This window comes from Rhipicephalus microplus, chromosome 9, assembly GCF_043290135.1.
Source record: "Rhipicephalus microplus isolate Deutch F79 chromosome 9, USDA_Rmic, whole genome shotgun sequence".
Taxonomy (NCBI): Eukaryota; Metazoa; Arthropoda; class Arachnida; order Ixodida; family Ixodidae; genus Rhipicephalus; species Rhipicephalus microplus.
The window spans coordinates 106,920,352-106,943,286 of NC_134708.1; the positions used below are offsets into that span (position 1 = coordinate 106,920,352).

The 22,935-nt window shown below is 43.7% G+C and overlaps 1 protein-coding gene across 1 annotated transcript in view; it reads right to left on the reverse strand.

The window, feature by feature from the left end:
* Window positions 1–482: 482 nt before the first annotated feature.
* The window catches only part of 140up (RPII140-upstream gene protein), a 31,803-nt gene continuing 9,350 nt past the window's right edge, over window positions 483–22,935 (reverse strand). The window contains exons 2-7 of the mRNA XM_075874216.1: window positions 19,202–19,361; window positions 10,942–11,030; window positions 10,010–10,077; window positions 5,854–5,932; window positions 1,343–1,444; window positions 483–621 (exon numbers count right to left, since the gene is read on the reverse strand). Coding sequence (XP_075730331.1) covers window positions 564–621; window positions 1,343–1,444; window positions 5,854–5,932; window positions 10,010–10,077; window positions 10,942–11,030; window positions 19,202–19,361 — 556 coding nt within the window. The 3' untranslated portion in view covers window positions 483–563. The remainder of the gene's footprint in view (window positions 622–1,342; window positions 1,445–5,853; window positions 5,933–10,009; window positions 10,078–10,941; window positions 11,031–19,201; window positions 19,362–22,935) is intronic.

Here is a 22,935-nt window from a genome sequence, read left to right on the forward strand (position 1 = left end):
TGTTGTATGTGGATGTAAAATATGAAAATGCACTCTTTGACCAGCCCTAGCCATATCTTTGCAAGTACTAATCAGCAGATGAATTACAGCTTTGTATGAGAACTGTTTGTGTTAGCATCACAAAATTTACATTGAAACCATAAACAAAACAAGGATCGCATCTCTCGCTAGGGGCGCCGTATTTCATTTTGGTTATGCCAGGTCTTACTCCAAAGGAGGGAACTGCTAGCTTTAGTTCGTATAACATTTCAGTTATTTGATAGCAAAATCATTAGACCTTGCGGCAATAATGCAACCTTTTCTTCCTCGCAACTGCATCTTGGTTATTCGTCACAATCCGAATGGCAATGGCGCATGAAGTCTGGTGGGGTTTTGAAAACAAATACTTTTGTTGCTATTAGTGCCGCATGCACGTTTTTTTGTGTACCTTTTGTTGTGTTCATGCTGCAACTAAATTTATCAATATACAATATTAACAAGTCTGCATTGCCAAATGCATTTAATACATGGTTTCAGCTAAACAACTATACAAGGTCTTCAGATTGAAGCTTTCTGCACTGACGTTATGATGACTTCAAATCTCTCTCCGCTTTCTCCTTTAGCCACAAGGCCTTCTTTTCACTGAAAAAGTTGGAAAAGATAAGTATCTCAACACACATTCAACACTGCAATCAACACTGCAAGTCATCATCGATTGACTGTGCAAGATCAGAGGGTCAAAAAAAGTACAAAAGAAAGGTTACACTAGTGAGTGTGCTCGTGTAGCGACCAATGCGCATCCTTGCCTGTGCACAAGAAACACTTCTCAACACGAAAGACCCATGAAGTGGCTGTGCTGTGAGCTCACAAGTTAAGCTAAGTTTTTACGGTGGACCTATGTTCTAATATAACACATGAAGTGACAAAGCATATCAACTGTTGCTTGCATCTATTTTCCAAAACGGCAAATCAGCTCAAACGGCCAACATTTTTTATTATACTTCATACATAGCAGACATATTCAACAACTACAAACAGCGAAAAAACTTGACTTCTTGAGGATGGTGATTCAGGGGTCCTAGACATTATGTGCACCTTGAGTGTCTTTATGAAACAAAGAAAGGGCAAAGGCCAAATCATCTTTGCAGCACGTTATCTTAACTGATTATTTTCATAATTTTATGCAACTCGATCAACTTTCACGATCACACTTACCTAAAGAAAGCTACGTAATCTCAATAAACCTCACTGTATTTGATAGCAAGCAAACACGCTACTTGGAAATTTCACTTTTTGCATTTTGGAAGAACAGCGCGCACAAAGTTCACACTGATACCACCAAACATAGCCCTCTGGGTCCTACCTGTACTCCTGCATCCAGTAGTCATGCTGCCAGTACCTAAATTCCTTCACCGTCACCCCCAATGCCTTGGTGCCTACTGTCAGCGCTGATCCTGATGCAAGTCTGTGGAAACAAAACGACTGAACTGTTAAACAGTGTTGTTGCTGTCGAAGACCTGCATGCCTCAAAAATCACAAATTTGCAGCCCTGTGACTGGCCGCCTACTGTCCAATCTATTGGGTGAAACATGGCCACCATGACAGCATCGATTCGAAACCCAACCGTGGCGGCCACATTTTCGGTGGAGGTGAAAACGCTCGAGTCCAGTGTACTGAGCTTTAGGTGCCCGTTGAAAAAACACCAGGTGGTCAAAATTTACAGCGTCCTTCACTTTGGCACACCTCAAAATAATATCATGGTTTTGGAATATTGCGCCCCAACAGTTATTATTTTGACAGTATAAATTGCAACACCAATCGATATTGTACATATATCAAATAAATATACCATGTTATGAATTGTTGACAGAGCTTTAGAAGCCTCAGTGAATCTCTAATAGCACACTATTTGTTTGCTGCACTATGAAGAGGTGAATTTTTCAATTTTCATAACCAATATGCGGACCCAAAAGGCTCTTACCATTATGATCATGTTCCTTCTAATGTCCTATTCGATAACATCACCTTGTGTGCTATATGCTATGCGTGTGAGCAATAGCATGCAAAGGCTGCCGACGACAGAGGTGCACCATCTGCGCCAATTTGGTACAATTCCACATTTTTGAGCCAAGCTGTGCCAAAACCATGAAATTTGCTGAAATTACGCCACAATGCACCAAAATACCCGACCAGCCTCGAAGTTTTCTCAGTTGTGCTAATTTCAGCGAGCAATGGCAGCCACATTGGCTATCTGCTTGTAGCTTGCGTCATTAATCAATCCAAGTCTGCAGGCCCTGCACCCTAAACCATGGTGCAAGAAATATTCCGATTAGGTATCGCGTGTGGCACTAGCCACACGCGATTGACCACATAAAGTAACAAAGTTGCGCGTCATTGGTTCGCTTACTGCTGTGGATACCTATTGGTGAGGCGACGCAACTTGAAAACAAGAAAGCGTTGTGTAACCACCAACACTTCGCGAAAAATGTGACCTTCCTAGTCGGCAAACGTGTCTATGGCATGTTAGCAACTAAAGCTGAAAGCGTATGCCGCATTTCCCATGCGCAAACAGAGATTCAACGTGCTGCGATAATGAGCGTTGCCGGCGACCACGTTGTTTGCCACAGCAACGGCACATAAAACATTTTTCTGTATTGAAGTTTCGTCGTCCCAACGATGAATATCCGATGTCGTCGACGGCCCAACAAGCGCGCACTGTTGCTACTTTATCTGGTCGAACACACCTTTGAAGCAAGACAAGAAGTTGTGCCAACTTTTTCCAACTTGTGCAGAACGCAGCTTAATCCAGCTTCGCCGCAGTACATTAGTGTTTTGCGGAAAAATTCGTTTCCATTTTGAAGGGGCTGTTAGCACTAATCACGGGACACAGCACATTTTGTTCAACTACTAATGGGTCTATACAGGGCATAATTGTGAGTACTAGTAGAACCGATGATGTCTGAAAATGTTACTGGCAATTATTTGGAGCAGTGTATGACATTTTTGAGGCCCTAAAAAAAACTGTGAGCCTGTTTTTACTTTTTCGCCACACTTACGAATCTCTGAATTTCAAGCTCGCCAGCTTGGCAGTTCCACATTTGAATTTGCAGAGTCAGAAACGGCAAATGCAAATGAGGATATTATTACTATTTGCTCAGTGAGGTGGTTCATAATACTAATTTTATTGAAAAAGCCCTTCTCTTATTCACACTGCACAATTTAGGGCAAGTTGAATGATTGTACATATTTTTTTTCTACATGTAACACTTATTTTTTATACTGCTCCAAATTTGAATTTTTGTGCTCCAGAAGAAAAATTTTGCTGCTTCTAAAACTGCTCCGAATTCTATTTTGCCTGTTGCACCCCTGCTGACGAACACAAGTGAAGCAGAGAGGGAACGTGCCGGCCGGCTCGATCGGGCGAAGGAGGATGGAAAGGTACTGGCAAGGGGGGAGTGGACTACATCATTTAGGAGGAACTGCAAAATTTGATCAAATAAGCGCAGTTGCGCACAAGCTGTGTCGATGAACATCATCAGCTGATGGCTCATGCCCCAGTACGCACTGTGTTTTCACCCCTAATATTGCGTTGAAGGGATAGAGCGAACTAAAGCTGCTTTTTCTCGCTGCTGCAGCCATGTTCCCTTACATTGTAGAGTTATGCCAGACTGAATCTTGAGAGAGCCCTGCAACACTTTTTGAAGTATCCATGGAATTGATTCACTAAAGGAGCTTATTGCATCACGAATTCACCGTTGCAAAAATTTTTGGAATCCACCCAGTAAGAGCGGAGTTTCTAAGCTACGTCGTATGCTACGATTGCATTTTCTTTTCTCTCGTCCCGACGAAAGTGCTGGAAACTAAGCAAGGAAGGATGGCGCAGCGACAGAAGATACATCATGCTCGCCTCGCGACCTTGAGCACTTTTTCTCGCTTTTTTTTTTTTTTTTTGAGTACGCAGCTTTTCAGTACAATAGTGTACAGTCGCAGCCTCCCGCAGCAACTTAAGTGACAACCAAGCGCGCCCTGCTGAAATCAGTCAATGGCTGTGATGAGTGATTTTTGAGCCTGTATCGTGTCATTCCTGAAGAAAGGATGAAGCAATGTATAGCCCACTTTGATCATTTATTGTGAATTCCAGGCAGTGCGCTACGCTATAATATTTGGCTCACCGTTTTCTCGGGAGCATCGACTAGCTGTCGCCAGCATTTTCTGACCATGCTCAAAAAGTGTTGTAGGATCTCTTTGAAAAAGTTAGCTGCTAGCCTTACTTTTAGATCATTCTATCTGGCCGCATTCGCTGCTTCATCCCTGCAGCGAAAATGTGGCATTATTTAAAGTGAAGCTTTCTATGCATGATTCGCGAGTGCATACAATGCACTGCAGGAAACGCAATTCACGTATTAGAACTGTTCATGCCTCTGTGCACATATGTATAACAATGGCGCACCACATATGTATCGTAGAACACTACAGTTTACATTGCTATTGCCAAGGTGTGAGAACTATGGCAATTGCAATGCTATGCAACCTAGAGAAACTGTATATATCTGCACTTTATTATGCAGAATGTCTGCAACAAACTCTGGTTTGACAATCAGGTAATCTTCCTGTACAGCACTCACTAAAATTATCAGTACAGCAAGCTGTTTCTCATGAGAGCCTTTGTACTATAGAACATTGGAACTTTTTTTATTCATTTAATTTATTGACCCCAAGGGCCCAAGAGTGGGTGTTACGTAGGGGGAAATACATTACATAGTACAGTGTAATAAGGAAGAAACAGGCATGACAAAAAAAAGCAATAACAAGCAAACATAATGTAAAAAAGGTGAACACAGTTCAATACTAATAGTAAAAGGTCACGTAGTGTATAATAAATGCATTTAAAAAAGATACCTAAAAATATCTGTTAAATAAATTCTTTATCAAACGCATTCTATTTTCATTGGTTATGTTCTATATTTTGTAATTATGCAATATTATACCATGATGATGCACATCTGTTCATACTTTTTTGCATATTACTGTACTAGATTCAATTTGTAGTTCCTTATTAAATGCTTCATTCATGAAATTATTTTTTACGAACTGAGAAACTTCAGCTATAGATATTTTATTCTGATGCAGAGTATTATGTTTGTAATTTAGTTATGAATGCATTTTTTTTGTTATTGGTTTCCAACTGTTTTACTAGGTCTGCCAGTCTATTTCGTAATGGGCCTCCATAATTCATGTACGGAGGATTCTGGTGCGGTCCCCACACCCACTTCTGCATGTGCTTTTGTTTGCAATCCTGCTTCACAGAATTCAAACATAAGCTTCTAAAAAAAAACACACCAGGAAGGACGACAAGTGCCCACAAAATAAATAAATACAGTTGAGCCCTTTTATGAGAGCTACGAATCAGTTGGACATAAAAGACAGAAGCAATGATTGGCGAACTCACTCATATATACATATAGAGAGAGCTGCGAGTCTGAGTCCAAGAGAGTCCACTTGAGCAAAATTTTGCCAGTCTAAGTTCAAGTGAATATTGCCGAGGAACAGTTTCGCGAATCTGAGTGACTTCACTTCTTTGAAATTTTTGGTGAGGCTGAGCCCTAAGCAATAATAATAATAATAATAATAATTTCTTCTGAGTCTGAGTTACCTCAGTTTATATTGCCAACCGGTGGACACAAGTGTGCTGACATTCACACAGAAGTTTATCAGAAAATGAGAATGCTATGAAAGACACTTTACGCAAGGCCCAGTGCATGTCTTTTATTAAAAGGATCAAGTGTATCAATAAACCAGTACGCGAACTAGTAAGAATACATGTGAGAGCTTCCCGTGTCTAGAAAAAATGACCGCACAACAAACACAACTCACCCAAGTAAGCTCCCAAGCCCAGCGCCCACGAGTGAGCCACGAACGCCCATGTTGAGTTTGAAGAAGAAGCCCGACAGTGCTGGACGAAAAAATGGCAAAAAAAACTCATGAATTACAAACACGACGAGATTCACAGCTGGGCCTGCGTGAACACTAGGGTGACTATTAAGGCATTCGCAAACACTCCAAATCGAATTCAAAGGTTAACAAAATTTGAAATTGTTTAAAGTGATTGTATAGGTGCATTCTATCACATGTAACCCACCTAAATGGCTTCATTGCATCGTAGGCTCCCCTAAACATGCGAGTCAAACAGTAATAGCACATTGCGTGGCATGAAATTTACAATTAGGTTTAAAAGTCAGCTGGATGTTGCTCGTTCTTTCTTTGACAAGTGATTCCATAAGCACAAACCTTACAATTGTTGGCTTCATAGTATGATGAGCAGAAGGGGTTGTGATCTGCCTTTCATTTTAGTGTCTCTCTCTACCTCCCCATTGGCTGATTTGAGCATTGCGAACTGCATTGCCACCGCGGCCCCTGCTGGTGACCTGCAGCATTTTACGACTAATGTTTTAAAAGTGCTGTATGGCCTCTTAAACCCTTTAGCGTCGCATGCTCTATTATCTGATGCGTTATTCCAAGGTCGCATGTTCGATCCCTGCCCACAGTAAGTTATCTTTTTGTCCACTTTTCTTCACATTTATATCACGATTACTTCTAATAAATTCCCCTGTACTTTCTTTGGCATGATTGTCTGTTAGATCTTATTATTATTGTGTCTAACAAAGGAGAATGAGCCCTTAAATGTACACTTCTTTTTTTCATGCTAGATGACCACACTTGTCCATGTTGAGACTTTTGTGTCTTGGCTTTCATTTTATAACCATTTTTCATTGTATTGCCATGTATTGAAGCAACCTTCAATATTTTTTCATCTGCATGATTAGTGAAATAAAGGAACCCAACAGAATGGTACCATTTTATTCAGAAAAAATGTTCTACAAAATGAGCCAAAAAGATTTTTTCAGTAATTTTGGCACAACTTTTTTCTTTCTTTCAGTTGTGAAAGAGTTGATGGTAACTACTACTACTAAGATGTCAGCTGAACCTGGTTGTAGTTTACTCTGCTGCACTCTGCTGTCTTCTTATCAGTTAGTATTACTACTGTTACTTCTTGTTCACTCGCACACCATGTGCTTTGTAACTTCTTTTTGAGTTTTTTTTGTTATTCCCTGACTTTTTGGCCTCTAAGCTAGAAGAGGCAACATGCAATGATTCAACACATTTTGCTTCAGTGATGATTGTTGTCAGTACCTTTCTTTGGCCATTTCAATTCATATAAACTACTTCAGAACACGTTTCCAGCTGATAGCAAAACACATTTCTTTGTACACTTTTGGATATTCGTTAAAATATCACTAAAAATGATGTACAATGGTGACGGCTGGGGGTGGTTGGTATGTTATGTTGATTGCTATAGCGCAAACTGAAGACCATAACTCAGAGACAAACTCATACAAGCACTAACTTCCAACTGAGTTTATTCTGCAGACTGCGAAAATATATAGTAGGTGACAAAAGACATGGTACAAAAGGTGAGCAATGCAAAAAAGTTGAGAAATGCAAAGAAAATGTCACTTGGCACAAGCACGAAGTGGTAGTTTTTAATTTTGTTGTTTTTCTTTGGTTTCTGTTATTTGAATTTATTGCATTGCTCTACTTTACATTGCTCATCCTTTGTCACATGCTTTTGTCGTCCATATACGAGGTCTGTTAGAAAAGTATCTGACCTTACTTTTTTTGCGAGCACCTGGTGGATTTGAAACAAGCACGCTTGCATCAGCCAAACTTGAACCTTCCTGCGCATGTGTGAATTTTTTCTCGCCTGCCAACAGTGTCAGTCGCTGAGACGCAGTGTTTGAATGAAGTAGTGCACAGTGCTTATCGGTTTTTCATTATAAAGAAAACGACGGAGCGCCTGGAGCAGTGCTACTGCCTCAAATTTTGTCAGAGGCTGGGCGATAGCCAACTGGAAACCACTGGGAAGATCAAGATGGCTTTCGGTGAGGACGCTACGAGCTGCACACAGGATAAGGAGTGGCACAACCACTTTAAAGACAGCCGCACATCGGCGGAGAGCGAGCCACGCTTGGGTCAGCCATCAACATGCCAAAATGACCAGGTCATTGCCAAAGTGAACTCTGTGGTGATGCGGGACCGCCGTGTGACTACCCGAGAAATTGTGGAAGAGGTGGGCATCAGCACTTTGTCTGCACATTTCATTATGACAGAAGATTTAGCCATGAGGAGAGCTGTGGCAAAATTCGTTCTGAAACTGCTCACGGTGGAGCAAAAGCACCTTTGTGTTGAAGTCTCACAGGACATTCTGGATTTCACAAGCAGTGACCCTAACTTCGTGAACATCATTATCACTGGTGACGAGTCTTGGGTGTACGAGCATGACGCGAAAACCAAATCCCAGTCGTCACAATGGAAGCAATCCATGTTACGAAGGCCAACCAAGTGCGCAGCAATGTCAGAGTGATGATGAATGCTTTATTTGACTCCCGTAGTGTCTTTTTTTGTGTTTTGTCTGAAGGCCTGTACATACTTTCCGTTTTATTTTTGTTGTTTGCCAATTTGTAAACTTAATAAATGTATACCCACTCAGCTAAATCCCTCTATGAGGGTTACAGTATTGATAAATAATTAAATAATAAATAAATTGTAGACCATGAGTACACTCCACATGGACAAACAATCACCAAAAAGCACTACAGGAATGTCTTCCGTCGCCTGCGTGATGCTGTGCGGCGCAAGAGACCCGAGTTATGGTCAACAGAAAACTGGCACATCCATCACGACAAAGCTCCTGCACATTCCTCACACTTGGTTCAGACTTTTTCGCTGAGAAGTCTGACTCTTGTAGTTCAACAGGCTCCTTTCTCTTTTAAGACGGCCCCCTGCGACTTCTGGCTGTTTTCCAAACTCAAGAGGACATTGAAAGGAGAGCAATTTTAGACAAGGCAGGACATTAATGGCTGCAACGACTGCTGAGTTAAACTCCATTCCCAAAGAGGCCTCAGAATTCTTCCAACAATGGCAGCACCGCTGAGAGAAGTGTGTGGAGTTCCAAGGGGACTACTATGAAGGCGATTACGTTTCCAACGCTCTAATTATGCTAGTTTTTTTTTTCTTCTATCGAAGGGCGGATACTTTTCTAACAGGCCCTGTATTTTTATGTTCTGTGCAACGAACCTAGTAGGAAGGTATCATTCATCCTCGTGTCTCCACGTCCTAGTCCTGAGTTTGCACAGTAGCAATCATCATATTTTACAAGCTTAGAATAAATTAAGAACAATTAATTTACATTTTTATTTTGAAGCCTAACATTACTGAAAATCCTGCAGGAAACCTTTCACCACTAAAGTGGTTTGCCTATAAGGAACAACAGAGCATCATTGCAGAAAAAAAACAATCTAGATAACTTTGAGAGCCTCCGATACTTCCCTTAATTATGAAGTGCAAGCTTTTTAAATCCTATTGCTGTGTGTGCCTATTTTATTTTTGATGAAATTAGGTTTCACCAACAAAACTGTCATATATATGTTAATATACACATAAATGTCTTGTGCTAAATAAACATTGAAATCGCTGCTTAGCAGAGACCGCACTGCAATGCTTGAGAAACTTCTGGATTACTTTAGACTATTCTAATTAGTCTGCATACGTGACCTATGCATAAAAGACGATACATTCTGCTGATGATCAGATTACTGATGAATGACGTTTGAGCGTCTTGCTTGTTTACACTTTGAGTATACATCCTTAGCTGGGTACTAGTTTGCCCAATAAAGAGTTTCATCTTTACTGGCTGCATTTTTTTTCATCGTCACAACTATGTGATACTATTCAATCAAAGCACTTGTAAGGATAGAATTCTTGCTCGAGTCTTATGACCACTAAAAAAATACATCAATGTCACAAAGGGACATGTGACACACTAATGTGCTGATCAATTCACACTACTAATAGAACTAGCTAATTAACAAGAACTGGCACAGTGAAGTGTTAAAATGCTACTACTATATTAAAGTGAACTGCGGTTACTATAGCTTCCTGTACAAATGCAGTGAAAAGCAATCCTGCTTACCTCCTGCGGCAACATTCTCGGCGATGCCAAACTTATTTCTGTACGTAAATCCTGCCACAGCAACGGTCCTACGAAAAGAAAAAAAAAGAAAGAAATTAACTACAAGGAGCGAAGCATGCAGGGATGGGTGTCTCAGGTACAGTAACAGTGTCAGCTATTTCTTGAGCTAACTGGCAACTACATTGCCGCAGTCCATCGCCGCAGTTGCTTCTGCTCATGAAACAACACTGGAAAGTTGTAAAAGTATGTTCCTGGTGAGCTTTTGTACTATGTTTTCAAGCAGCCAACAATGTAGCAGTTATTCCTTGACATTGGTGAAGGGCGATAGAATCACCAAATAACGATGAAATACACATGCTTCCCTGCACCCACCTACACGCTCCTGGGAACACTGCTCACCTGAGCCCGTCAACGCTTCTGACCCGTGGTGGCAGTGGCGTCGTCGGCACTTCGAGCGTCGCCAATAGCCAAACTACCACACCATATACCCAAAGTCCACAATTGTTGGCTGACTTAAGCATCTTGCCTGACATTGTTACCATGGCTGCTGCAGGTATCACATGCCTCCCTGCAAGCACACAAGCTATCGCACTGGAATTAAGTTGCATGTTCGGAGAAAAAATAAAGAGAAAGAGCTCAAGGTCATGCCATGTGCAGACAAAGGAACGCACCTTCTTTCCCTTCTGTCATTCCCCTCCCCGCATAGATTTTAGCACACTCGCTGGTGCAAGTAGAGAGAGAAAGCGCTTGAACCGTGACGCAAATCCCTGTAACTCAGCTTGAACTTGACGGATTCAAAAAATTTCTGTGGCTGCCGACTTCATAGACAACCGACTCTTTTGATGAATCAATTAGATCATTACTTGAAAAAGTGCTGCAAGGTCTCTTTAATGACTACCACACAATGATGTCTGGAGTCACATTTCACTAACATGTAGATCGCTGAAAAGGCCGTCATCCTCCAGCCAAGTTTCCAGGCACCTCTGAGAAATTGTAAAAACATTGTATCTTGGAGCTCCCTCTGTAAGGAAGAAATGAAAACGAACATGAAAATGTAAAGTATTCTTCAGCATCACATGTAATCTCATTGCCATTCAATTTTCCTTAATACTGGCACAGTGCCACTGCAGCATTATTGCAGTGTGTGCATTGTAAAAGTGTATCTTCAACCATCAGGCAGTGCTACATCTGAGCACACACGACCTATTTCAATATCCCCAAACTTAATTTGTAATCAAATGAATTTTACATAAGTACGAGTCTAACATTGATATCTTCAAACAAAAGAATTATTCTGATACGCATTCCTCATTAAACTTCAATACAAATGTATTATCAAACAGCCCACAAGGAACAGTCCAAATACTACATCTAAACGAAGAAACTAAAATGATTTCCTTTTTTCCTGCACCTTGGCATGCATCCACAAGTGATTTTTAACAAAGCACAAAAGGTTGTTCTTAAGGACTATACTCTGGCTGCAGAAGCGATGGAACTAAGAAGATACCTTCTTGAGTGCATATTGTTGCGCATAGCTAGTGGGTGTCAATGAAGGCATGTAAAAGAAGGACGCACAAACTGCTTTTTTTTGGCAGATGTGTTGTTCTTTAATACATCTATGCACTCACAAACTATGCTTAACAGCCAAAAGCACTTTCTGCTCCTGGAGATCTTACAAATGCTTCACACACAAACAGTAGATGCCTGTTAGCACCGCAACATATCGGCAGCACCGGGTACTGGCCCGCTTAAAGAATCCATAATACTATTGCGATTGAAGAATAAAAAAATAAAGGCAAGAAAGCTTTTTTGCACACTGCAAAAATTGGTGCAACACTTTCGGTGCTGGGATTGTTAGATGCACTGTGTAGTGCGCACTGATGTGTACGAGTTTCACTTCTGATGACAGCTGCATAACAAGACAGGTTTTTTTTGTAGCTCCCAAACTGGCACTTCTGTGCACCTCACATTCTATTAGTATTTTATGGGGCAGCCCTTCAGCATACTTCTTTTTTGAAGAAAGCAGTGCACACTTTCACAAAGCAAACCACACTGTCTGAACACATAGGACTCTTCACTGTACATCACAAGTGCAATGAAAATAAACCATGCCATCAATGTCCAACAAGCTTCGCAGTGCAGAAAAGCTGCCCTGCAGGGCTTTAAAGCTTGTCTCGATTATGCCATAGTACTGTAGAGATTTTCACAGTGGCAGGGAGTGTGACAGCTCCGATGGCTTTGGGAGAATTTCGTGCAGAAGAAAACACGAAATTCCGGTGAAGGAAAAGTGCATAGCTGTGCAGAAGCGAGCACTTTTGCAGAAGCGAGCAAAAAAAAAAACACTCTTTCATTATGTTACTGAAAAGCGCCAAAGCACTGTTTGCAGTTAGTGAGTCAGTAGAACTTTACTTTTCAGCTGAGGTATTAAAGCAGTACCAATACAAAATTTTGAATGTAAGATAACTAGTAATATGAATTTGCGTGGACACACACACATCATCTCTAAAACATTTATAGATAATATAGCCTAGAACTAGGGGTGTGCGAATATTCGAAAGTTTCGAATATTCGTCGAATATTAAATTCGCACTATTCGTATTCGATTCGAAAAAAGTGTATTCGAAAAGTTCGAATATTCGAATCACTTCGAATATTCGACAATATCGAATATTTGATTGGATTATCATGCGGAAAATAACTCTTCTTTAATATTTCTACTGGGATCAGAGATATTAAAACGTTGCCCAGAGGGGCAATAAGCGTCACAAGTGCACGGAGGCACTATGTCGGCCAGCGACGTTTAACAATCAGTAGCAAAGTTGACGTTCGTGTAAACGTATTGCACGCTTTTCGTATGCCGCCGTAACGTGCTGCACTACCAGACGTTCACTATGCGGGACCTCGTGTGCAGGAACGAAGCTTAACCGTTGTTGCGTTGTCTCATCAAACCATCGCTTGATAACGCACGACAGTGCACGCGCGTGCTAAAGCAGAAACTTCGTCACCGTCGGCAAACGCTTCGGTTAGAAAACATAATAAGTGACAAAAAGAGTTCTAGTGGTAATTTGTACCATGACGTCGCATTTATTTCCTTTTTTGAGGAAGTTCCGCATGTGAGCACTCGCACAGTTATACAGCATGCTCGAAAGTGGTTAGTCCCAACTCGGGATTTTATTTCTAAGTTATGTCGTATTTCCGGCAAGTATGCGTTAAATAACTTGGACTGCATTCTAAACATATTGAATGTTTACAACACTTAAACACTTAAAACGCCGACGGGTACGACTAGTCCTCTTGTTAACCATCTAAAACAGCACCCAACCGCGATGAAGGTGTACCGGATGACTGCAGCAGGTGCGCCAGAGAAAGACCAGTCAATGATATTTGATTTTGTGCACCGTACTGACCCTTTGTCGGAAAAGAAAACTCAAGCACTCAATGCCAAGGTGGCTGCCATGGTAGCGCTTGATTTGCAACCATATAGTTTTGTTGAAGACCGCGGATTTAAGGAACTCATGGCAGAGGCTGTGCCTAACTATCGCCTACCGTCGCGCACCATGCTTTCACGTACCCTTGTTCCGCGCTTGTTTGATGACACACGGAAGAAAGTGAAGGACGAGCTCAGCAGTGCTTTTGAAGGGGGAACATCTGCAGAGACCTTTACCAGCGACATGTGGACATCACGCGCCAACGAGAGTTATGTGAGCTTCACTTGCCACCTTCTCACACAAGATTTAGGATAAAGCGGTTCACGCTTAACACTCACCACATGGTTGTTAGCCACTCCGCCAAAAACATTGTGCAAATGCTTGTCGAGATGTGCGCAGAATGGGAAATACCGGATGGCTGCCGCAAATACATCGTCACAGACAACAGACGCAACATTCGTGCCGCGGTCAGAAGGCTCCCGTGGACTGAGCGTGTGTGTTTCGCCCACACCCTGCAGCTAGCAATTCACGATGCAATCTCCAACACATCGTCAATTGACCATCTGTGCAAGAAAGCGAGGCACATCGTGGGCCACTATAAGCATAGCTCGTCTGCGCAAAAGAGATTATATGAGTACCAGAAGAAGATCGGCAAGGATCCACTTCGTCTGGTGCAAGATGTAGATACGAGGTGGAACAGCCAATACCTAATGATGTCCCGCCTCTTGGACTTGAAGGAGGCTGTCTCTGTTGAGCTGGCAACGTCAAGTAGCAGCATTGATGGTCTCTGATCAGCAGAATGGAAAGAGGCTCTTGAATATCTGGACGCACTGAGGCCCTTATATGATGCAACTGTGATAACTAGTGCGGACAAATACCCATCACTTTCCACTCAGATACCATGCTAAGTTCCCTCAGCAACTTTAGCGGCACAACAGGCTTTCATAAGGAACTGGCAAGGTCTCTCAATACCAGATTACCTTTATATACTGAGGACAAAGAAGCATGCTTGGCTATGTTTTTGGACCCACGCTTCAAGTCAACGGTATTCAGAAACAACAAACAAAAGTTGGTGTGGCTGAAACATTTGGTGCTTCAGGATGTTGTCCTATGCCCTGCTGTGAAAGTCGTGCAGCCAGCAGCAAAAGCGCAGGAGCCACAACAGTGTGTGTAGCCATCCTCTGATGTTTGGAGTACATTTGATAATCTTGCAAATAGTCAAGTAGCAAGTACACCACTGTCTACTTCAGAATGGGAAATTAAAGCGTATTCTGAAGAAGCCCTACTGAAGAAAGACAGTGACCCATGTGACTGGTGGCGGACTGTGGGCACCTTCATATACCCCAGTCTGGCAAAGCTTTGCCCCAAGTACTTGCCCATACCAGCTACTTCAGTTCGAAGCGAGCATGCCTTTTCAGTGGCAGTGGAGGTTTTTTCTGTTCGGAGGGAGCGCCTCCTGCCTGATCATGTGGAGCAACTCATATTCCTCCATGATAACGTGTAGTCATTATGTTTCATGATAACAGCTAGTCATTACTTGCATTGTGTTCCATATAACAGTGTATGTTGTGTTAACAGACAGGCTGTTGTGTATTTTTTTAGATAAATACATCTTCTTAAATTATTGTTACTGTAGAGGCATTTGTCCTTTGATATTCGATTCAATATTCGAACATGAATATTCATATTCGATTCATATTCGAAAAATTTCGTATTCACACACCCCTACAACATATTTAACACCAATCTTAAGGGGGCAAACTGGTCTTTGGAACCAAAAAGTGACAAAAAAATTTATTTTTTAAAAGTGGGAAATTTCGTTCCTGCTAGTATTTTTCAGCTTCTCTGCAAATTTTCACACACGAGAAAGTGGTAATTTTTTTGTAATGTCATTCTAACTGTCCAGATTCTTGGTGCTGTTACCGTGCAGAACCTGCAAAAAAATGAGGAACAGACTTCAAGGCTTCTTTATGATTTGCCGGCAGCTGTGTTAGGAACTCTGCTATGAATTTATGAGGACCGTTATGAGAATTGCAAAACATGTCCACCATGATTGCTGCTTTTTGAAAAAACTGCGTGTTTTCAGTTTTATCCATTTTTCTCAGAGAAGTAAATTTACGACTGTTATAGGCCTCAATATCTCTGCAGCTAAGGCAGGTTAATTCTTTTTGCAATGGAAACCTGTACGTGCATAGAATGCAAGTATGGGAACCGAATTTAGAGCACAAGCCTTTTTAATTATTACTAATGAAAATTGTAACACAAGTCCAAGTGCTTTTGAATATATATAGTTCATTTTACTGTAAAATAATCAAGAAAAGCCTAAAAACAAAAAAACTCTTGCATGCTTTCAATCTATTGTCATTAGTCTATGTTGGCATATCTTAAATATCACTTTAAATTAAGCACTTGTTTTTCTATGGCGGCCTTAAATATTAAAAAATGAACTTAAGTTATCTCAAGAACAAGATGATCGAGTTACAGGAAAACTAATTCAATATTTGAAATCAGAAGAAAAAACTGCATAATCCTGTGCAGTTTGATCAAGATCACTGAAGAAATAAAAAAAAAATTCGGCAGATCCCACGTACCTGGGAATCAATGTTATGCGAAGCATGTGGAGAGAAGGTGACCGTGTTGATTTTTTTTTTTTATTGAGCGACATGTCATGAAAGGACGCTATATATATGTACAAATTTTGCACGCATGGGCATATTTTGAAGAGTTGCAGATGTTTATATAACCAGTTATTTGCACATGCCAAACGATGTCAATTGGAACGTGCATGTTAGCAACACGAGAAGCTGATATGAAGTGCTGATACTCGCAAAGATGCTGGACCTGAACACTGCTACATAAATCACATGAAACCTAACCACAATCGAGGTTAACCCAAAGTAACGGCTGTATCAAATCAGTACATATGTTATGTTTATAAAATTAGGTAGGCAGCACTGGGAACGCTATTGACGTTTCACGAAGATTAGCATCCGTTTGAAAAGTAGTTCCAAGACCTGGGGTAGCTCTCTGGTATCTGGTAGAATGTTTGACTGCCAAGCAGAAGGCTTGGGTTCGATTCCTGCTGGGACCCTGAAATTTATTATTTGCATTTGTCGGAGGTTAACGCTGCCTATGTCAGGTTTTTCTTAACACTGACATTTATTCTATGCCTTCATTGGGTCGACGCTACCGATATTGGGTATTGTCTAAAGCTCACGCATAAAAATTGTCTGTGCATGTTCTCATCTTTCCTGGGTAGATACTAAGTGTCAATCACCCGTAGCACATACCCGCATACCAAAGGCACATACCCGCGCGTGGTTTGTTTGACGACATGCGGGACGGCATTGTGACATAATTCTTGTCTTGACCAGCGCGTCATATTCATCAAACCATCTCACCCTCCCATGCTAATTTTGGTTCTCGCCAAGTTAAGGGGGTGACCACGGAAGCACCCAAATGTAAGCGGCTAGATAGATAGATAGGCTCAATGTCACCAAAGTTTGCTAGAAAATGCTTCGCATTTAAAATGTCTAACATCTGTCTGCCCCCTTAACGTTCACGCCATGCAATTGCATGTGAAATGGACCACCTAGCAACATTAGCTTGGTTTCAATACTAACTAACAATCACCAACAATACGAGTTTATGTAGGCTGCCATGCTCCTTGTGTATGCTCTCTTGTGAGTGCAGTGCCGCGTGCACTGAAAGCACGTCACTGTATTGTGCGCACACATGGCCAGCTGCAATTACACGAAAACCCCACAGGGTCCCACCTCTCTCAGCGTTCTCTGAAACCTAAACTGTGCCTGGGTGCTAGAAAAATGCCTTCAAATATTTAATCCTTTTGCTACCAGTATGAAAGAAGAAAAACAAGCCATAATTACTGAAAAAAAATTTTGCACAAAATTTGTTGACTTTTTTCTGAATGAGACACTACCACTCTTTCAATTCAAAGGGGTTCCCTTATATCACTGATCGCGTAAAGAAAAATAACTCTAGACGGCTTCACCACATGGAAAGACTACAAGAAATGGCAATATAATGCAAACCGAGACACAGATGGCCAAACATGGAATAGTGTGGCCATCTAGTGCCAGGAAAGACGAGTACAATGGGTACTGTCTTCATTTGTTCTGTGTGGGACCAATTTTGTTGATGACAAGCACAGTTGTGATCAATCATTTTGCAACGAAATCTCATGACTATAATCATCAGAGGTAGCAAGAGGGCTCACTGTCATGCACTCAAGCAGACGAAGTTTGCAGATGTTATAACTGAGTCGTTAAGTACTTATTGCAACAACAAAAAAAAACAGTGCAAATTTTGTGTTAGTACGCTTTATGATGAGTGGCTACTACAAGGTTAAAGGGCCAGTAAACAACCCCAAGGTCCAAATGATCCTATGAAGCACGAACAATTCAAGTGCCCGAGAGAAGACATTGCAACAGAAGGCGACAAAAGCTCTGTTGAAATTCCTACGCGACACGGACTTGAACAAGCGGCTGTAACAGCAATGTCACACACTGCCAAAGACAAGACTGGACTATGACTGAGTGTGCACGCGTGTGCTGCCGAATGTGCTGTGTTGATCTCTCTTCCCTCTCTGCTCTCTATCTTTCATCTCCCCCATCCCCCTCCCATGAGTAGGGTAGCGAACTGGCTGCCTACAGGCTGGTTAACCTCCCAGCCGTTCTTTTCCTCCTATTTTCCTTCCTTCCTTCCAAGGTTCAAAAATTGTAATCAAGAGAAATACGCGCACTTTTACTTTGCAAACATGCTGCTGCAAGAATTTTGTGAATAGACGCTATATTAAGGCAGTTACAGAAGTTATGACATCGGTATTAGCTGGTTTCAAATTTTCTTGAGGTCTCGCCATTCTACTTCCTCACATGAAAGGGGACGCGTAGCCTGTCAACGTGACTCCACCCACTTAGGCAACGTAACACCACAGTGCCAGTGCCGATGCTTCTCTGCTGCCTAGTCGTTCGATTTGCAGCTGACAACGAAGCAACGCTGTTTCCCTATGTTGCTCATGTCGAGGGAAAATCATGCACGCACAGGCACTATGCTGAGCTGTAGATGAGCGAGGAATGTGTGCAAGACAACTGCATGGCGAAAACACAGAGGCCATGCAATCAACTTAACTAGGCAAATTTATGACCCTCTTGGTGTCACCTGTGCAACGTATCTGCATACCATCATGTAAGTCAGCACTGCACAGCAAGACACTAGGCGTACTCTTGCCGATGACGTCAGTTTCATATTGAACGTTCTGTACGAAATCGCAAATGACGCAGAATCCTAGTTCATTACACGGCTAAGGGTTTCTGCTAAAACTGGATGGAATCGAAACGAACCCACACAAACCAGTTTCTGTGCTTTGCAGCAGCATATAACAATTTCCGGGAATCATGGTGACTTCAATGTAGCACTTTGGTGTGAGTGGCACAGCTGTACTTACCCGTAGTCTAGAAGCACATTTTGTTGGGATGGTCAGTTCATGTATAGGCTACAAAAACATGGCTGTTCTTGCAGGCCAAATAACAAGGGAATGGGTCAAGGGGTTGCACTCCTCTAGACCTCTTCCTTCCTTATTTCGGCATGTGAAAGGAGCCATATTTTTGCGCCTCTTGTTTCAACATCTTGACTGCACAATAAAGACAAGGACAGAAGGAGGTAAGACGACACCCGCAGTACATTTTGCGCCTTGTGTGTGGACATCTACCAACCTGGCAGAGAATGCAACCAAAGGTGTACCCACCATTGCTTGTTTAGGGTTGAGAAAAGTGCTTCCTTGGTTCTTGCGAATGTAATTGGCCCTGGCTGTTCTGGCGTAGTTCCATCCGCCGGCAAGGGCCCCACAGACCCCGCTGAATAGAGATGCGTTCTGCACCAGCATTAGCTCAGGTCCGAGACCGCGACTGTAAAGAATGAGTGAACCGTCAATCGCTTTCTCTTTAATACATAGTGTGCACGTGCGTCACGCAGCGCCGATTCGTCACTTCTGAAATGCGCCACCGATATGCCCGGGTACCTACTACTGACTCTGTGGCCGACCGCTACCGTGTTGTTTCCTCGTGCATGCGCCGGTTCAGTTTTGCCTAACGATGCAAGTTTGAGCAATTATCAGCTGCTGGTGAGACAAGTTGATATTGTCACGGGTCGTGACGTGGCCGAAAACAGGAGACTTTATGTTGGGATTCAACTGTTTATTTGGGCAAACCTGTGCCCGGTAAACGGAAAGTTCGATTACAGCAGCAGTCTTGCACAGATAGCAGTGAACGGAGCGTCGGCCGTCGATCAACTACTGACAAGCGGCGAAGTGCGTCGGCATTTATACTCTTGCCGTCGAATGTTTTAGCGTTATCGCTGACAGTGGCGTAGGTTCCAGAATAATCTGTACAGTTCGCAGAGTAGGCGTAATCTTATCAAAATGATCTACTACAGTCCGGAAGCTTCTTAAAAACTATAGGCGGTACATGACATCGCCGACAGCAAGGGCTACCATCGGAGTACGGGCTTCTACAAGACAAGGCGCGGAAGACCAAGGCCATGACCGCAACTACAACGACAATGACAACCGCAGCGTCCCAGCCCACGATGGTCATGCATCAACCCAGGGAACCACCAATTTTCCATGGGTCATCGTTCGAAGACCCAGAGTCCTGGCTAGAAACATACGACCGTGTGGCCGCCCTCAACCACTGGGACCATGACGAAAAGCTGCGTCGTGTGTTCTTCTATTTGGAAGACACCGCAAGGACCTGGCTCGAAAATCGGGAGTCCACGCTCCAAACCTGGGATGTTTTCTGCAGCACATTCCTGCAAACATTCGCGAGCGCCGCTCGCAAAGAGAGGGCCGCCGCTTTATTAGAGACCCGAGTTCAGCTACCAAATGAAAATGTCGCCATTTTCACAGAAGAAATGACCCGCCTACTCCGTCACGCTGACCCAGACATGCCTGAGGAGAAAAAAGTTTGTTTCCTCATGCGAGGGGTCAAACAGGAGCTCTTCGCGGGACTGATGAGAAATCCACCGAACACCGTCCAAGAATTTGTAGCTGAAGCGACCACTATCGAAAAGACCCTGGACATGCGCACCCGACAGTATAATCGTCGCCTGACACCAGAATGCGCTGCTGCTTAAGCCAGCAACTCTGAAGACCTGCGTGAAACGATCCGAGCGATCATGCGGGAAGAGCTGCGCAAGCTGTTGCCTTCGGCGCAGCCTCAAGTGGATTCGATCGCCGACATTGTGCGAGAAGAAGTTCGGCAATCGCTTCGAATTCCTCAAGCACTGCTGCCCGAGCCGGAAGCTATGAGCTACGCCGCTGCAGTGCGCCACAACGCTCCTCCCCGTCCACGCCAAAACGCCGCCCCATCGCACTTCCTTCGACAGACGCCACCGCCGCCACCACCCCCACCGTCGTCATACCGTTCGCCAGCGGCCCAGCGCAGTGCGCCGAGGAAGACTGTCGTCTGGCGCACCTCTGACCACCGCCCGCTCTGCTACCACTGCGGCGAGGCCGGACACACATACCGCCATTGCCAGTACCGACAGATGGGACTGCATGGCTTAGCCGTCAATGCACCGCGTCCACAGCCAGGAGAACGTCGCATCGCCGACTACCTGACAGGAACTGAGTGGACACCACGAAGCCCTTCGCGTTCGCCGTCGCCCAGCCGCCGCACGTCACCGCACCACCGGCAGTACTCTGGCCCAACACGGGGCCGGTCTCTTAGCCCGTATCCGGGAAACTAAGGGCAGCAACCGATGGAGGTGCGGTTGCTGTGCGACGAACTACCGAAGATCCTCCTCCGACGACGCCGCCGCCACGAAGCTTTCCGAACACAATGCCAACCAGGCAAAGCCCTGACGGCGATACCTCACTTACCGAAGGTGACCTGACGACGCAACATGGAAGCAGCGGAACAAGCCGACGCAGCCGTGACCCGACGCCACGCCCTAACTGTAATGCAAGACGGCGAACTAGCGACCTCGATGTTCTTATCGACGGCCACAGTGTGACCACTCTCGTCGATACTGGAGCCGACTACTCTGTCATCAGTGGGTCGTTCGCCGCGAAGTTAAAGAAAGTTAGGACAGCTTGGAAAGGCCCTGAAATCCGCACAGCCAGAGGCCATCTCTTAATGCCTGCAGGAATCTGTACAGCGAGAGTCACCATTAACGGCCGTATTTATCCTACAGACTTCGTAGTCCTACAGCGTTGCTCGAGAGATGTCATCCTTGGCATGGACTTCTTATGCCTCCATGGTGCTGTCATCAACCTAAAAACAAAGTCCATAGTGTTATCCACACAAGAAGCACTACCGCCACGCACGCCGTCAGGAAACCATGCCTTGAATGTGCTGGAAGAACAAGTCACCATTCCGCCTCGCTCAAGCGTCATTATTTCAGTCAGCGCTCCTAAATCACCTGACTTGGAAGGCGTCGTTGAAGGCAGTCAGCATCTGTTGGTCACCCAAAATATTTGCGTCGCAAGAAGAATCGCAGAGCTGCGGGGAGGCAAAGCAACGCTTATGCTCACGAATTTCAGCAATGAGTACAAAGGAACAACGGTCGCATACATCAAAGAAATTGTCGAAGCCACCAGCGCTTTCGCCCTCGCCGATTCTGCGGAACCTGCTCAGAGGAACCAAGCCCCTCCCATAGCTTTCGATGTCAATCCCAGACTTCCGAACCATAAGCAAGAACAGCTCAAGGCCCTGCTCCTGCAATACAAAGATTGCTTTTCGTCGTCATCGAAAATTCGGCAAACCCCAATCGCGAAACATCGAATCGTAACCGAAGAAAATGCCAGACCACTCCGTCAGAGTCTGTACAGGGTTTCGACGCGAGAACGTGAGGCCATGAAGAGACAAGTTGATGAAATGCTGCGGGATGACATTATCCAGCCGTTCAAGAGTCCATGGGCATCCCCCGTGGTGTTAGTGAAGAAAAAAGATGGAACCCTACGTTTCTGCGTCGATTATCGCCGCCTGAACAAAATCACAAGAAAGGACGTGTATCCTCTCCCACGAATAGACGACGCACTTGATCGGCTCCATAACGCCAAGTACTTTTCATCAGACCTCGTGACTGGCTATTGGCAAATCAAAGTCGACGAAAGAGACCGAGAGAAGACGGCGTTTATAACACCGGACGGCCTCTTCGAGTTTAAGGTACTCAATACTCAATACTACTCAATACTCAGCGCAAACCGCGCCTGCAGTTTTCGAGAAGCTTCCGGACTGTAGTAGATCATTTCGATAAGATCACGCCTACTCTGTGAACTGTACAGATTATTCTGGAACCTACGCCACTGCCAGCGATAACGCTAGAACATTCGACGGCAAGAGTATAAATGCCGACGCGCTTCGCCGCTTGTCAGTAGTTGATCGACGGCCGACGCTCCGTTCACTGCTATCTGTGCAAGACTGCTGCTGTAATCGAACTTTCCGTATACCGGGCAAAGGTTCGCAGAAATAAACAGCT